This window comes from Podarcis melisellensis (assembly GCF_964234715.1).
Source record: "Podarcis melisellensis genome assembly, chromosome: 5".
Classification (NCBI taxonomy): Eukaryota; Metazoa; Chordata; class Lepidosauria; order Squamata; family Lacertidae; genus Podarcis; species Podarcis melisellensis.
In genome coordinates, this window is record NC_138537.1 from 65,159,869 (window position 1) to 65,178,287 (window position 18,419).

At 41.8% G+C, this 18,419-nt stretch overlaps 1 protein-coding gene across 3 annotated transcripts in view; it reads left to right on the plus strand.

Moving 5' to 3' along the window:
* Positions 1-13,309, plus strand: part of RNLS (renalase, FAD dependent amine oxidase) — a 101,163-nt gene extending 87,854 nt beyond the window's left edge. For 2 of the 3 annotated variants that reach the window (XM_081913038.1, XM_081913039.1), the window contains exon 7: positions 13,015-13,309. In XM_081913038.1, the coding sequence (XP_081769164.1) occupies positions 13,015-13,167 (153 nt within the window). In that variant the 3' untranslated portion in view covers positions 13,168-13,309. The remainder of the gene's footprint in view (positions 1-13,014) is intronic. The other variant, XM_081913040.1, reaches the window with a different exon arrangement.
* The last annotated feature ends 5,110 nt before the right edge of the window (positions 13,310-18,419 follow it).

Sequence of the window (18,419 nt, forward strand, 5' to 3'; positions counted from 1 at the left end):
TGCATACTTGCGTGATTGCTGGATTACAGTGGGGCTGGACTAGATTACCCTCAGCATCTTATCCAACTCCACAATGCTATTATTCTATGTACATACTGACTAGAAGATCCAATGTGGCCAAAGGACAGAAGACCTCTTTTAACTCTCTTCCCCTCCATAGGATAGGGTTCTCTTCTGTCCATTGTTTGAATCAAGAATTGTAGGTCCAGAGGCTTGTGTCTTGCCCAGTTGCTTCTGCACACCGTTGTTCACTCCTGTTGCGCCCTGCTCCCTTTCAGGTGGCCCTCTTTTGCTTTGTCCATTCTCCTCCCCGTTACAGTCCAGGAACAGGTGAGCTAGGCTCCCTAGTTTTAACTGGCTTAGAGTGCCAGTTAAATTATTAACAGCAGAGGGGCTGGATTTCCCAAGTCCCAGTTAAACACCTGAGGCAAATGAGACTTATTATCTTGTAGACAATTATTTTTCTTACGAATGATCGGAGCTGTTGTTGCTCGGTACCATCGGTTTCTTACTAAGGTTGATGCTTTGTGCTGCCCTGTACCTAGTGGCATACAATAACACAAGGGAAGTAGAGCAGTAAACTTGACATTTGTAGTTCAGCTGCACTTCTAAACAAATCTTTGATCCGGAAGAAGCAAACCCAAACTAAACAACAACAGATTCCAAGGAAGAGTCAAGTGGGAAATTTTACTGGGAAGATTTGAAGGGGGGGTTGCATTCTTCTTCTTAAGCTGTTGTTTGTTATTTTTTAAAACCTTCTCATTTGTTTTGTTGTCTTTCATTTCTACAGTATATCCTTTGGTCTCACTGCCAGAGGGATGTACATCTTTTGATCTACCTAAAAGAACCTTTACTCTGAACCAAGCGTAGATCTATGTCCCCTTCCCCACCACCACCACCACCAAAAACATTAATAATGTTCATTTCTACTGTGTGTTAAAATGGGGTTTGGTTGTTCAGATGACTTTTGGTCCAGTTGTTATTTCAGTTGCCACTCTATTCTATTTCATCTAGTTTTAAAAACTCTATCTTTTTCCATTTCACAACACTGACACTCTAAGGCAGCTAAACAGCATCAAAACCAAATACAGTTATTTGAAACAGCAACAACAAAAGCAAAAAAGCAGCAGAACCTTCCCTCTAAAAAGCTCAGTACCATAGACAGCAAAAGGTGCCTTGCAAACACACTTTTTGTCTCGGAGTTCCAAAGCCTTAAAGCCACCACAGTAAAGACCCTGCCCAGGGCAATTCTCTCCCATACTTGAAGTGAAAGAAGGCCTCCAAGGAATATTTTGAAGAATAGGTAGGTTTATAGTGGAGAAGATGGTCCTTTAACTACTCTGAATGGCAGTCAAAGATTAATGAATTCGGCCCAGAAAATGAACTGGCAACCACTAGATTTCATCAGAATTGACATACAGTCATACCTTGGATCCCAAATGCCCTGGACATTTTGATTCCCGAATGCTGCAAACATGGAAGTGATTGTTCCACTTTCCAAATGTTCTTTTGGAATCCGAACGTCCGACGGGGCTTCTGCGGCTTCTGGTTGGCTGCAGGAGCTTCCTGCAGCCAATCAGAAGCCATGATTTGGTTTTTGAATGTTTTGGAAGCCAAACAGACTTCCAGAACAGATTCTGTTCGAATTCCAAGGTACAGCTGTATATTCTCTGTGGTCCATCCTGCAGTTTGGTGGCCACATTTAGTACTAATTGTTCACAAGAACTCTTCAGAAGCAACTATACATCACAATACAGGATTTGAGTAAAGCATGGCACTGATTAGCTTCTCTAAAAAGAGTGATAATTACAAGTGAATCTTAATAATGTAAGCCACATAATAATCGAAGTAATAATGGACATTAGGTGTCCTGATAAATATAATACAATTTTCATAGCGTTTTAAATTTCTGGATGTTTTCCCATTGTTGATCAATATTTCTGGCAAAATGAAAAGGAATAGAAAACTGGTCTGAAACAAAAAGAAACTGAATTCAACAGAGAAAATTGCAGAGTTCTTCAGTTAGAGGGAAGGAAATCAATTGTACAAGTATAGGATTTGGGGGGAATACCTGGCTGTGATGTCTGGATCACAGTCCTGCACAATGTGAACATGAGTCAGCTGTGTGATGCAGCATCAATACAGGCTAATGCAGTTTTAACCTGCAGTTAATAGAGCCATGGTTTCCAATATGTAAGAAGTAAAGGCACCACTTTATTCTGCACAGTTCAGAGCTCATCTGGAAGCACTGTGCACAGTTCTGCCTTCACACTTTAAGAAGGAAATAGACAAACCAAAACAGGTTCAGAGAAAGGCAACAAAGATCATTGAGAATCTGGAAAATAAGGCCTATGAGGAAAGCTTGGAAAAAATGGGCGATTTGGGTCTGGTGAATTCTGAGGCAGATAAGAAGAGAAGAAAAAGAGTTTGGATTTGATATCCCGCCTTTCACTCCCCTTCAGGAGTCTCAAAGTGGCTAACATTCTCCTTTCCCTTCCTCCCCCACAACAAACACTCTGTGAGGTGAGTGGGGCTGAGAGACTTCAAAGATGTGTGACTGGCCCAAGGTCACCCAGCAGCTGCATGTGGAGGAGCGGAGACGCGAACCGGTTCCCCAGATTACGAGACTACCGCTCTTAACCACTACACCACACTGGCTCAAAGATTCTCACACAGAAGACAGCAAAGATTTGTTCTCTGCTGCCCCAGAGGATAGGACGAGAACTATTGGGCTTAAATCGGTATAGGAGGGTGGATTTCAGCTGGAGAAACGTCTTAGTAAGAACAAGCCTATAGTCGAACCAGTTATCTAAGGGAGAGGTGGAGGTCTTTAAGCAGAGTCAAATCATCTAGCTATGGGTTTCTTGTACCGAGGAGGGGGTTGCACTAGATGTCTACAAGGCCCCGCTGAGTTTGGTCATTCTTTTCCTTTCCTTCCTTCCCCCTTGTTCTATTCATTCCTGGATACAACTGCCATTTCACTGGGGCATGCTCCTTTCCGTGACAATGTGGAGCGGCGAAAGCCGGTCCCAGAAGCGTGCGCCTGGATTCCTCCTGCACGTATGTTCTCTGCAGACAGATTGCTCCTAGGCACTGCCATAGATGCCGTGCCCCTCCGCATGTCCCTTGAGCAGCTGCAGCTTTGAAAACTGCAGTCTGGCACTGCGTTACAGAGTTCGGGAAAGAGAAATTCTCTCTCTCTCTCTCCCATTAACTCCTCCCACACACATACACCGTCAGCCTGAACAGGCAGGCTTACGGATCCATAACGATAGCCGTGGTAGCAGATGTCACAGTAGTGCTCTGCATGACTCATCTACTGTACTCTGCGCTCTCTAGAGAGCCCTGCTTTTTTATATGGGCTCGTTTGCAAAAGGTGGAATCAGGCAGGCCAAACAGGCCACCGCGAGCTGTCAAGTCTCGAACTGCTTCCTAAAAGCACATCCCTTCCATTATTAAAGAAAGCTCAGTGGCCCACATATGACAGCTGGCTTGCAATGGCTGGAGACAGTTCTTTCTTCTCCCCCCCCCCCCCACCGCCCTTTAAACAAAAAAAGGCCACTGGGCATGCTAAATGTTAAAGGGAGCTGATACACATGGGGAGGAGAAACTTTGCTGGGTTTACTGCGCAGTTGGTTCTTGGCTGCAGATCCTTAACCGCAGTGGTAGAATGTGTAGGGGGAATATCCATTGACTGTGTTGGAAAGGCTGATGCAGGAGGAGAGGAGAGAAAGAGAGAGAGATATCCAAAAGTCCTCTTTCCCATAGGAATGTGTCTGGCCCCTGATAACAGGATGTTGGATTAGATGGGCCTGCTGGGCTCTTCTTCGGCCATGGCTTAATTTGGTCACATCACTTTCCTGTTGGCCCCTGCTCTGCTTTGTTTTCACACCCTATCTTCCCCTTTTCATCCTTGTACTAAATAATTTCTTTCCCTTTCTTTCTCTCATCCTGCAGGCTCAGCTATTTGTTCTCTGTAATGGGTCAGTTGGGAATTTCCAAGGGGCTGCTCCCCCCACCCCCAGAATGGAAGGAAAATTGGACAAAAGTATCTAAAAACAAAATCCAATGTTAAATTTAGAAAGTTCAAGGCACTGTATACTTAGATGGTTTTTAAACTATGCTCATGGAGCAGCAGGGTAAGAGACGCTCAGCCTTCTCTCACTGTATTTTCAGTTTCATGGCTCCTCCAGACAGTCTATTGAGCACCCTGATTTGCTTGCACTAAGCTTACAAGGAGGTTGGATTGTACTCAGTCTCTGCCTGGATACAACAATGAGCATTCTGATATGCTTTCAGGGCATTTGTACTTCTGGTTAATCATTCATCCATTCCACGCTTTTCAGTGCATTTCCCCCATCACCTTCCTAACTGCAAAAAGCCTGTTTATTTTTTTAAAAGTGTATTTGTTGTGCTAGGATGGCGGAGTGCTTTAACCCACTTCAGCTATGCAAGGCTCAATTTCCCAGTATGCACTTCAGCCCTTCCCATAGATTGTTGACAGCTTAGAAGTTCCCTCGGTCAAATATCATGGTGAGCCCTAACACCCCACCTTTCTCCAGAGGAAAGAAAAGGGCCTGGGTTCTGTCTGTTCCCTAACTCCATCAACACTCAACACACACACACACACACACACACACACCCCAGTGGATGTTGCAATTGGTGTCAATAGCCAACCATGCTACTTGGCATGAAGTGCATGTAATGTAAAGCCCTGGCTTTACATGGCTCTGTCAATGGTGAGGGTGGATATTGGGCTTTATATTACATGCATAAAGGAAAAGGAAAATGCAGGCCACTCTAAATTATTCATTGATCTCAGTTAACATGATGCACAATCCCTTCTCTTAGTCTTGCCAGAAGATGGACATTTCAGTCAATATTACAAGCGTATCTCTGATTCAATAAATATTAGACGGCAACATTCATAAATATTGGCATCCATCGCAGTGAAAAACTTAACCAGGGAGAGCATAAAACTGGACCTTTTTTCAGCCATGTTGATTGCTTTGTCGTCAGATGCAGCCATTAGCATCACCCACGTTATTCATTCCCTTGAGATTTTCAGCAGACTTCAGCAAAAGCCACTTGGGATGTTTCAGTTCACACATCTTGTCAATTATTATGATACAAAGGCTGATGCTCTTTGTTAACAACTGCCTTCTAAATAAAAGTTTTGCAAAAGTTGGTGTTGCAACGCTTGGTGATAAACATGTATAAGATAAAGCCATAAATGAGTAAAATAAAACTGATTAAGGAGGAATGTCTCCTCCATCAGTCAGGCTGAGCATTATGTTCCTGTGAATTTCTTTAGTTGTTAATTTGAATACGAAAGAAGAATCCTGAGGTTTAAGACTTGATGTTGGATTGGCTTTAAGAGTTGTTAGTAATGTTTTGCCTGCCTTACTTTAGTTCTTTTTTACAGTATGTTTTATTGATGCTTTCTCATATTGTATTTACATTGTGGCTGTTAGCCGTCTTGAGCACCATTTGGTAGAAAACTGGGTACGGATTTTAACACATGAAATAAATAAAATATGCCTTTTATCTGCAAGCTAAATTCAGTTCAGAGTTGAAAAGGGTTCAAGGTTAGAAATTGTTGGTGCCGCCGGAGCAGGACTTTGGGGCAAAAGTCAAATGGCCCCTCTCAGCAGAATGTGGAAGTGGGCCATCAAATGCAGTAGAGCAAGCAGCTAACCACATTTTGAGAAGGATGTAATAATAATAATAATAATTTTTATTTATACCCCGCCCTCCCCAGCCAAGGCCGGGCTCGGAGCGGCTTACAAGCAATAATAAAAACAAGTTGAATGAATACAACTTAAAAACAAGATTAAAATACAACATTAAAATATTGAAACATTAAAATATTAAAATGTAGCCTCCTCACAGGAGGAGAAGGAAAAGAAAAAAGAAAGAGAGGGAGGGAATCAAATTGGCTCCAATCCAAAGGCCAGGCAGAACAACTCTGTCTTACAGGCCCTGCAGAAAGAAATCAGATCCTGCAGGGCCCTGGTCTCATGAGGCAGAGCGTTCCACCAGGCTGGAGCCAGTGTTGAGAAGGCCCTGGCTCTGGTTGAAGCTAATCTAACTTCCTTAGGGCCCGGGACCACTAGGGTGTTGCTATTTATGGACCTTGAGGCTCTCTGTGCGGCATACCGGGAGAGGCGGTCCCATAGGTAGAATAATACACATTACCATTGGGGGTGAGGGCTGCTATTAGACTATTAAGTCCAGTGCTTTTGTTCACTCAGAACTCGCTGGACATCAGTTCCAGCACCTCTCAGGTGGGTGCCATTGCCATTCTAAGAGAACGAGGGAGGTGTTCATGGTGAATTCCGGCACCTCTTTTTCTATAAAAAAAAATAGCGCTGATTAAGTCTAACATTAACTAAGCATATTTGTAAACATTACCAATGCTTTTTTTTTTTTTTTTGGACAATAATTGTCAAAGAAGGAATTCAAACCTACAGAAGCAAGCAGCCCAGTGCACAGACATTGTCTAGTAATATAGACTGCTACATGACAATGCAGGATTTCTAAAAGCAGTCTTTACAGGTTTGCGGGAGTGAATAATAATATTAATAATAGGACGCGGATGGCGCTGTGGGTTAAACCACAGAGTCTAGGACTTGCCGATCAGAAGGTCGGCGGTTCAAATCCCTGCGACGGGGTGAGCTCCCATTGCTCGGTCCCTGCTCCTGCCAACCTAGCAGTTCGAAAGCACGTCAAAGTGCAAGTAGATAAATAGGTACCGCTCCGGCGGGAAGGGAAATGGCGTTTCTGTGTGCTGCTCTAGTTCGCCAGAAGCAGTTTAGTCATGCTGGCCACATGACCCGGAAGCTGTACACCGGCTCCCTTGGCCAATAAAGCGAGACGAGCGCCACAACTCCAGAGTCGGCCACGACTGGACCTAATGGTCAGGGGTCCCTTTACCTTTAATAATAATAATAATAAATTCTGCTTGTTGTTAGAAGGATTCAGCCATCTCTTAGAGATCAGGAGATTATTAAAAAGGCCCCAAAAGTTTTGAAGGACTATTTCGAAATAAATTTGAACACAACGGTGGAAAAAAGAACAATTTGGGACGCGAGTAAAGCTGTGATGAGAGGGTTCTTAATACAACAGAATGCTATTAAGAAGAGGAAACAAAATGAAAAGAAAGATAAGATCTTGGGAAAAATAAAAGAATTAGAAAAGAAACTAAGAGGAAATCCGAAGTCGCAGCCGATTCTGAGAGAAATTAAACTCCACCAGGCACAATATTCTAGACTGATGAATCAGGAAATAGAATGGAAGATTAAGTCAATGAAACAAAAAACGTTTGAATCGGCTAATAAATGTGGGAAACTGCTGGCCTGGCAGTTGAAGAAGAGACAAAAGCTGAACACAGTAACAAATTTAGAAATTGAAGGAAAAAATATTCAGAACCCTGTGGAAATCAGGAAATCTTTCCAGAAATATTTCAAGAAACTATATTCTCAAGGGCCGCAAAATGAGGTTGAGATTGAACAATTTTTGAAAAAAAAGTCTTAAAAAATGTACACAAGAAAATAGACTACTCCTGAACTGTCAAATAACACGACAAGAAATTGAACATGCCATTCAGAACATGAAGCTGGGCAAATCTCCAGGACCAGATGGTCTGACCTCCAAGTATTATAAGACAATGAGTGATTATTTGATTCAACCTTTGATGGAGGTCAGCAATGAAATTCTGGAGGGAAAGAAGGCGCCAGAATCGTGGAAGGAAGCTTTTATCACGTTGATACCAAAATCAGAAACTGAAAAGACACAACTTAAGAACTATCGCCCCATCTCCCTTTTAAATGTGGATTACAAAATATTTGCTGATGTTCTAGCAGGTAGACTTAAAAAAGTTTTGAATGAAATAATTCACAAGGATCAGGCTGGCTTTCTCCCAGGTAGACATATGTTTGCAAACACAAGGAACATTATTGACATTTTGGAACTTTTGCAAACAGACATAAACACTAAAGCAGCGCTGATATTTATAGACGCGGAGAAGGCCTTTGACAACATTTCTTGGAAATTTATGAAGGGAAATTTAAAAGAAATGGGAGTGGGACGGGGTTTTGAAAATGGGATTGATGCAATATATTCAGAACAAAAAGCTAAATTGATAGTTAACAATGTGGTAACGGAAGAATTTAAAATCGAAAAAGGAACACGACAAGGCTGCCCGATTTCCCCTCTGCTATTTATTTCAGTTCTGGAGGTGCTCCTGAATTTGATTAGAGGTGACCGGTTGGTGCAGGGGATCCATGTCGGAGCGAAACAATATAAACTTAAAGCTTTCGCAGATGACCTAGTTTTGACATTGCAGGAGCCAGAATCTAGCACGAAAAGAGTATTACAACTGATACATGATTTTGGTCAGGTTGCAGGATTTAAGTTAAATAAACAAAAAACGAAGGTGTTAGGGAAAAATATGACAGACACAGAGTCAGAACGGTTTCAGAGAGAAACAGAATTATCACTGGTGAAAAGGGTAAAATACCTAGGGGTTAATATAACAGCCAAAAATCTGAGTCTATTTAAAGATAATTATGAAAAATGTTGGTCTGAAATTAAGAGAGACTTGGAAAGTTGGGCAAAGCTGAAGATTTCTTTGTTAGGCCGAATTGCTGCAATTAAGATGAATGTGCTGCCAAAGATGTTGTTCTTGTTTCAAACATTGCAAATTGTGGACAAAACAGAGTGTTTCCGGAGGTGGCAGAGAGACATTTCTAAATTTGTCTGGCAGGGCAAAAAGCCCAGAATCAAGTTTAAGATATTAACAGACGCAAAGGAAAGAGGGGGCTTTGCCCTGCCAGACTTAAGGTTGTACTATGAAGCCGCAGCTTTCTGCTGGCTAAAAGATTGGCTACTTCTTGAGGACACTGATGTGCTAGATCTGGAAGGTTATAACAATGCTTTTGGTTGGCATGCATATTTGTGGTATGATAAAGTTAAGATCAATAAGGCCTTTAAGAACCATATTGTCAGAAAAGCAGTGTTTAATGTCTGGACAAAATATAAAGACTTACTGGAAAATAAAACACCAAGGTGGCTTTCACCTTTGGAAGCTAAGGCCCGAAAAGGAACCAATATGGAAGCCTACTGGCCAAAATATTGGGAACTGCTAGAAAAAGACGGAGATAATTGGAAATTGCAGAGTATGGAGAAAATGAAGGATAAAGTGCGAGACTGGTTACACTACGCTCAGATTAAGGAAATTTTTAAAAGTGACAAAAAGTTAGGATTCCAGGTGGAGAAATCGAAGTTGGAAACAGAACTGTTAGAACCTAAGACTAAGGTACTTTCAAGAATGTATAACTTGCTGTTGAAATGGAATACACAAGACGAAATGGTTAAGTCGGCTATGATAAAATGGGCACAGGATATTGGGCATAACATTATGTTTGAGGACTGGGAAAGGTTGTGGACCACTGGGCTGAATTTTACTGCATGTAATGCTTTGAAAGAAAATGTAATGAAAATGATATACAGATGGTACATGACCCCAGTTAAACTTGCCAAAATATACCATTCGTCAGATAACAAATGCTGGAAATGTAAGGAAAATGAAGGAACATTCTACCACCTCTGGTGGACTTGCCCTAAGGTGAAGGCCTTCTGGGAAATGATATATAATGAGTTGAAAAAGGTATTTAAGTATACCTTCACCAAGAAACCAGAGGCCTTCCTCCTGGGCATTGTCGACCAGAAGGTGCTAAAGAAAGATAGAACATTTTTCATGTATGCGACAACAGCAGCAAGGATACTACTTGCTAAGAATTGGAAAACTCAAGATCTACCCACACTGGAAGAATGGCAGATGCAACTGATGGACTATATGCAACTAGCGGAGATGACTGGCAGAATCCGAGACCTGGGAGAAGAAAGGATGGAAGATGATTGGAAGAAATTTAAGATTTATTTACAAAAATATTGTGATTTAATGGAATGTTAAGAAGGATGCTCGGTTATAAATAATTGACCATCACTAAAATAGATCAGGAATTGATGATAAGAGAGATTAAGAGAAACAAATTTGCAGGAGAATTATTTTATCGTAATTAATTAAGCGGTCACAAAATTTGGAAATAAGATGATAATTTGCTTGACAAAATTTATTAATGTTGTAAATGGGAGCGGGAGACGTGAGGAAGTTCAAGGATTATATGAAACCTTGTTAAAACAAAGCAACACTGTTTATTATTATTGTATTCTTTTTTCTGTAAAAACCCTAATAAATATTTATAAAAAAAAAGAAGAAGGATTCAGCCATCTCAAGGGTGAACTTTGCTATATATGGAAACAAGGCGGCATAGGAAGATATCTTGTACTGAAGCAGACCCTTCCTCCATCAGGCTCAGTGCTGTCCACACTGCCTGTCAGGAGCTCTCCGTGGTGTCAGGCTGGGGGTTAAACCTGGGACCTTCTATATGAAGCAGATGCTTTACCACTGAGCTATGGAAGAGGGGGCAAATGCAGAAAGGTCAGATGAGTAGGCAAGAAGGTAAACATGGGGGTTAAAAGAGGGAGGCAATAGGCAACCTAGGAAAAGGCATATGGTAGAAGTGACAGCCAAATGGAGAAGGGATGGGGGTGAACAGGACGGATGAGGCAAGATGTGCAGGAAAAGGCGGGAAGCAGGAGAAGGCTCAGAGTGCAGGAGGACAGAAAGCGAGGCCAAGAGGAAGGAAGAAGGGGCTGACATTAGCTTGCTGACTCAGCTGTGGCTCATCTTTATAGCCATACGGCCATATGGCAGGCATCGCTTTAATTCAAGATAAAGTATTTCCATATCACTTCTTTCATCTGAGTCAGAGGTTTCGATAAGCAGTCGTTGCTGTTTTGCCCTGTTGACATTAATCTGTGGATGTGTCCCTTTTATAAAGCCCAGGCAAATTCCATATCTGTAAACATATAAACAGCTATTTCCATTTGCATCAGCAGTAATCACAGTCTATGTTCCTTTTTATTTATATTGTACTCTCTTTCTGTAAACAGGTCTATTGATGCTAAAAGGAATCTATTCCACTCCTCTCCTAACAAAGTCAAGGGGGTGGGGGACCACGCATGCAGTGTTTACTTTGCCCAGAGAAATGTAATGCCGTTTCTCACTGTTTAGAGAATTCCTTGACCATTAGCAATATCATAGGCTCAACATACATTGTGTTTTAATGTACTGGATTCGGACCACTGCTTCTGTGCTCTCTTCAAATGGAGAGGTGTTTTTGTTTTGTTTTTCATTTTAATAATGCTGAATATAGGCAAACCATTGCTCCAGCCAAATCCCAAATCCTGAACTGATTCTGGTTGACCCAGGATTTAGCCAGAGTGGGTTGAGGCAGCCCCAGTTCTCCCAGAACAATCTGTGCTTGTTTAAAGGGTCGGTCAGGAGGTGAGGTGAGAAAGGAGTAGAAGGAAACATATGCACACTGTCTCCTTCTCCCTCCCCTACCTACCCACCCAATGTTCAATTGTGGTTTTAAGCCCTAATTAAAAACTCTGCAAGGCCCCAATCCATTTTGGGCCCTGGATCAAGGTCAGGAACAGGTTAGGGCCACTCAAAAGGGCCAAATGAGGCCCTGAATCAGATTAGGGGCATTCACAGCCATAATGCAAACCTGCACAGTGATAACATGGCTTCTGGGCAGAGGCTTAGGCATGCTCTGTCCAGAGAGGCCTACCTGGATGCCTTCTTTATCGTCTTTTTGGAGCCAGCTGAAAACCTTTTTATTTACCCAGACTTGCAAATTGTACTTAAAATCCAGACTCTTAACTTGATTCATTCGCTCTCAGTTGTAAGGAGGTTTTTGCTACCTCTTATTGTTGTGGTTGCTTTTAATTGCTATATTTTGTCTTTTTAACTTTATTTTGTTACAAGTCAAACAAGGGATATTTTTGGTGGGTAGCTATATTAAATGATGATGGTGTTGTTGTTGTAGTAGTACTAGCTGTCGTAAGAAATCTCTTAATTGGAGTCGTAGCCTATATAAGACATGGGGATTCAATCTTTCCAAGTTTAAATCTATTTATTTATTTATTTATTTATCTATCTATCTCTCTACTCATACATCCATTTATTTACATTTATATCCCACCTTTGTTCCAACCTGAAACTCAAGGCAGCGTCGATTGATTTTCCCAGGGGGACTCCCATCCAGAATCTTTTTGCACCCAGACCTGCTTAACTCTAGCAATCATGGGTGTTGTATCATGCAGCTTCAGACTATGCTGAAATTGGTGGGCATAGAAGCCAACTCCTAGGAGCTGAGGTCCCTTTGTCCCCACCTCATAAAATATTTGAAGGGCCCACTCTCCCCAAAAGTTGAAGGGAATTCCCATTCAAATGGTATGCCATGTCATTTGATCGAATGGGACTTACCTTCCCTCCCCCCAATATTTTATTCAAGTTGGCACCCATGTTGGCGGGTGCAGGGGAGGCACACCAAGCCAACTTGGCTTGGCAGGTGCCATACTGGGGGAAATACTTTTCCCAGTGCAGTTTGCTCACGTGTGCGGCAGCATGCCATGTGCAAGAGAGGAGAATGAAAGACCTCCTTCGATTTCCCCATGAGATCCAGCGAGGAAGGTAAATTTATGAGTGAGTGGAAATGGCTTTGGAACCAGAAAAAGCAGGCTTCGGTACTTTGTAATTTCTTTGAGACAAGTATTGTGTGCTGCTAAGATTCGTATTGCCGACGTTCCAAAACTCGGCAACGTCAGTAGTGCAAATGTATTTTGGGCAGATGGCCTTCATGAATTTTATAGAGGTTTCAGTTCCTTTTCCCTTCTCATGTCATAAAGCATTTTACCATAGAATGAAAGAGCACTAAGCATGTTTGTTGTGATAGGTGTCAATTATTATTAAAACGAAGGGACTGTTTCTTCCAATTAACACACGTCTTTCCTTGAGATATGAGTTACTCATATGTCATGCAATATAATGAATAGCTACTTATTTTTCTAATCCCCTCTGTGTTTTGTTTTTTTTTCCAGGTTACCAAAGCTTTCCCTGGCAGTCCAGGACAAATAACTCTCCATACGAAACCGTTTCTTGTCTGTGGAGGTGATGGATTTATTCATTCCAACTTTGATGGGTGCATAGATTCAGCAATGAGTATTGTGCAGGCTTTGAAGTCCAGTTTGTAGGATTTTTCATCATTTGTTTGTTTGTTTCCTGTCCCACCCCATGCCATCTTATTTCTATGACGAATTATACAATATACTAAAGCTTGATATACTTGACCTACTTGACCTCTATTTTAAGGAAATAAATCATGAGAAGTCTTCAGACGTTTCACAGATTTATTGCAATAGCTGGAAATGTTGCTTATTTATTTGCTCTGCCTTGAAGACACTCGCTGTGATAACTTTTCTGGCTTCACAGAGTGTCAGACATACATCAAAATGGTTGTATGCCTTCTGTCTTCACCCAAATTCCCCAGCTCTGGGCAAAACATTTCCACCAGTTTTAGATGGGTAAGGGGGAAGAAACCTTAGACTACCTCCAGTATTATTATAGGGACCAACCACCAAAGAACAGCAAGCCAGTGTGGGAAATGGGTAGTTGTGTGAGTCTAACTGGGATCAGTCATCTGTATTCACCAGTTTTAGCATCTTATGAAGTCACATGATGCAACCACTATGCTGGATGCAGTGAGGGCCTAGATGGGAGGCCGCCTGGAAAACCAGTGGACACTAGATTGAGTTCCACAATGGAACAAAGTTGGGATATACAAGCCATAGTGGTGTGGCTTTCCTGCCCATGTTCACACGCTAAAACGGTCTTGCAAAATGTTCAAGTTGCCAAATCCTGGGGAAGCCATGACACAGCTTCTATTTCAAAACATGCTTTGGATGTTTCTCTGTTGCACAGAAATGACACGAACCAGTTCTCTACGCAGTGATGTCAATGCAAAATGGGAAGGTGGTGTGGTGACAGAACAGGAAGTGCAGGGGAACTGATGAAACCTTTTCCTGTGCAGCAAGGTAGCACCCAAAGTCTCTCATAGTACCTCATGGCCTTGCACTTTTTTACAGAACCGTTTTACCATGTTAATGCAAAGGAATGTCACCTCATGGGGATTATTCCACCTTTTAAAATGGCCACCTAAAATCACTATTGCCTAAAATGGCCACCTAAAATCAGTGAGAGAATTGTGGAATTGCATGGTTTCACTGAGGAGCATATATCAGAATATTTTGTGGCTTGAGTTTTCATTGCAAACTTCACCAATTATTTCCCTCAACGTATTGCTTGCTGGAATATAGTTTGAGAATCACTGAATGAGATTATAATAATGTGTCCTAAAACAATTAACAGTTTGTGATTTTTTAAAAGCCATTACCCTGACTTATTTACCACAGTTCTTTGTCATATACAGGCAGTGGCTTTGTGTGCACAGTATCTAAGGAATCTACTAGAATGGCAGAGCTATTCAGGCGGCAATTCTATACTCATTTACCTGGGAGTGAGTCCATTAAACGTAGTGGGACTTACTCAATCATAGACATGAAGAGTAGAGCACTGTTACCCCATTTCCTCTTTGATAGTGAATGAAAATGCTTTGCTTTCTCTTATCCTGAATGTTGTCTGGCCAACAAACAATCTGACCGTGCACAATAAGGAAAGAATTAAGAGGATTTGAAAGAAACTTAAGTCGATTTATGTTTCTTCCAGCAATCACATTTTACTCAAATTGTTATCTTGAAGTGTCCGCTAACATATACCCGCTTGCATTTGGGCTGCTACAACTTTCAGTGTAGCAGACAAAAACAAAACCGGGAGACAGTTGCAATAGCTCAGTTGTTTGCTAGATGAGTCTGTGATTCTTAAACTGTTGCACAGTCCAGGGCAACTTGGAGGTTGCCTCTAAGATCACAATGGAAATAGAGGGAAATGCTGAAAAGCCAGCAGGTTATTTGAAATATGGTATCTGCTTGTATGATGGGGAAAAAACAATTAGTTTTGTTGTTGATGGTGTTGAAAATGTGAAGTTGAAAAGCAGCTTGACTCTTCAGCAGTACAAGTGGCTACAACAGAAACCTCAATAAAACTTCAGGCCGTGTGCCTGGTTCTCCTCGGTAATCTGACCGGTGAGGTAGGGTAGGAAGAACACAGTTCCTTGCGTCCAGTGCGTTGTGAGGAAAAAATGGCAGCCATGATAGCCGCCTCTTCCACACACTGTGTTCAGAAGTGAGGTGAAGGATTCCCACTGTGACTGACACATAACACACAATGTTGACATTAAACCTTGAAAAAATTGTCCCCCAAATTTATCACTAGTGAACAGAAATTCAGAATTTGGAGACCATTTGAGTTTGGCCCCATTAAGCACTTCTCTGGCCCTTCCCAGAAACACTTATGTAATGGTTCTAGGGGTTGCTCGTGCGTAAACCGGCACCACACCTGGCTGGGTTGCCTGAGTGAACCTTTTCTGTCCGGACAGCCACTTGCCCGTGGGTGTCTCAGTTGCTGGCAGAATCCATCAGTGGGCGTTTCTTGAACTTCTTCCAGCAAAGAAGCTCTTTGACGCCTAGTCTCCGCCTACTCTCCCTGTGCGGAAGCCTTCTGCGCAAGGAGGGTGTGGGCAGCAGAGGACCCTTACTCTCCCCGCTGGTCCCTGGCGAGGAGTCATGGGACTGCCTCGCCGATTCCCCCATCTGCCCCCCTTCTCCACTGGCGCTACACTGATTCCCTTCCACAGAAGATGGGCTGCCTCTCCCCATCCCGGGACGCTCTCTGGAATCCCTCTGGAGCCCGCTCTCTCCCTCTGCCCTGATGGCAGTTCCCTGACAACTTATAAGTGTGTATTTGTCTTTTATTGAGAACCCGTCAGCCCATTTCCTTTAAAAAAAAAAAAACTTTAGGAAATTGACAGAAGCTAATCATTTTTATTTTTATTTTTAAGCATATGTGTGTTCAGCTGGGAAATGGGGTTAGTAGCTGCGTGATATAATGCATGTTGGCTAGTAAGCACAGCCTTTGCCGAAATAAAACTTTACGATGCTGTGTTGGAAAAGCTTAATTAACAAACTGTCAGCCCACATGTCCTGTTCAGGAGCTGAGGATGACAAATGATCACAAGTGAGCAGTAATTTTTTTCCACCTTGAATGTTTTCTGCAAGCAGGAAATTACCTTGCCAAAAAAGAAGGGGGGGTGTAGAGAAGCTATTTTAACATTGTTAAAATCCTTTGAAAAATAAATGTGTTGTTGAGACCAGCATTGACATTTTGATCAGAGAATTTGGGGGCGGGGGGGGGTGATCCTCACAGGGAAAGGAAAATTAATCTACTCATCTGCATTTACATGAAGATATTACATGTGGAGTGGAGCTGTTAGAGAAGAGCACATCACTCGAATTTTGAGAGTTCTGTGTTGGCTGCCAGTGACCTTTCAGGTCCCCTTTCAGGCATTGGTACTAGTGTAAAGGTAAAGGTAAAGGAACCCCTGACCATTGTTTTATTTGCATGTATTTAGGTTATGGTTTGTATGTTTAGTTCTGTTTGTATGTAATCTAATATATTTGAGCTATGAAACTTCAAAGAATTTGGGTTTGGGAGGGTTAAAAAAGAGATTACCCAAAAAAAATCAGGGTGGTAGAAGGAAAAAATATGGTTCTTGGTGTGGTACACATTTAAGATCAAAGCAGAGGAATAGAATTTCCACAGATCCAGAAACTTGTGGTCTTAACTAACATCCTAGCATAGATTTGCTTCCAAGATATTTGTGGAAGATCAAATTCACTGGTGTCATCAGTCATGACTTCAGAGCAGAAGTCCAGGGCCCCACTCAGCTGAATGAGCTACAGGTTCCGAAAAACAGCAAGGCTGGCTTAATACATTTTAAAGTACTGTAAGTGAAATAATACTCAGAACCATCTAAAAAGCCACCCAGGTAAGACTTTGAAATCCAGTGTCTAAAATTACCTCTGCTCCTATTATTTGTTAACTTTCATATTATTTGTTTACTCTTAATTGTTGAAAATATAGATGGATTTACCATCTCTACACTGTGACATAGGAGTTTCATCTAGCTATTAGAGAGAAAAAGTAAACTAAGTCAGACTTAAGCTGTGGATGTTTGTTATTCTGCAAATGAACAAGGAAAGCTGTAATGTATGGACTGTAGGCTTCTTTTCTGCTAAGGCCATTCGCAATGTATTTTGGAGGGATGCAAAAGCTCATATTCACTATTATAGAGGGGTGTTTATCAGTTGTGCATCAGAGCTGCATCAACTTGTCATCATAAATCTGCCCAACTTTCAAAAATGTTCAGAGAAACCAACTGGGAAAGATGAGAAATGTCAGAGAGGGTAAAAATAGAAGACGAAAAAAGATGAAAGATAGTTGGTTTTTAGGTCCTAAACAAGGCTTTGTGAGGGGAGATGAAAACCAACATAGGCCTCACAATGGATTTGGCCACTGAAAATCTTGTTCCCTAAAGTCTTGTTGAAGAGAGATCTTCCCTTGCTGCCTTTCTTTTTCTTTTTAAAAAAGGGCAAGCAAGAAGAGGCCCTTGAAGCACACAATGCGTACACAGTGACTTACTAGCTTCATCCAGGTTGAGGGTGCATGTCATGTGTCTAGTCTACATATGTGGTGTCTTGAGCAGGCCTGTGAATTCTACTCCAGCCTTGAAACTTGAGACATTTCACAGCATCTCAAATGTGTTACATGTGGTAACCAGCATCACTGAATAGAGCCACTGGGGTGTTGTGGCTAGACTGCTGGGGTTCAAAGCCCTATTCAGCCATAAAGTCTGCTGTGTGACCTTGGACCAGCCAGTCTCTCTCAACCTCACCTAACCTCACAGGTGGTCATGAGGATAAAATGAAGAGGAAGAGAAGAAGTATGCAAAACCACCTTGAGCTCCTTGTATCAAAGGTAGAATATAAATGTAGTAATAATAATATAAATGTTGTAAGTGGGTTTCTAGTATAAAAAAGAAGCTTAAAAAATCCTGCTTAGGGTTCCATCAAGCTTACAGTCTCTATCTACGGATGTGGTTTAATTATGTGTTTAAAAGCAGTGCTCATCCACACTGTCTTCTTCTGTTCACTGCCTTGTATCTCTGCTAGGTACAACTTCCTGGTATGTCCTCTCCATTTAAGCTAATAAATTATTCCAAATTGCCTGCAACAGACTATAGTCTTTTGCAGGCAACTTGGGTTATATATAGCACTGGTTCAAAGTACAGTGGTACCTTGGGTTACATACGCTTCAGGTTACATACGCTTCAGGTTACACACTCCGCTAACCTATAAATAGTGCTTCAGGTTAAGAACTTTGCTTCAGAATAAGAACAGAAATTGGGCTCTGGCGGCACAGCGGCAGCAGGAGGCCCCATTAGCTAAAGTAGTGCTTCAGATTAAGAACAGTTTAAGGTTAAGTACAGACC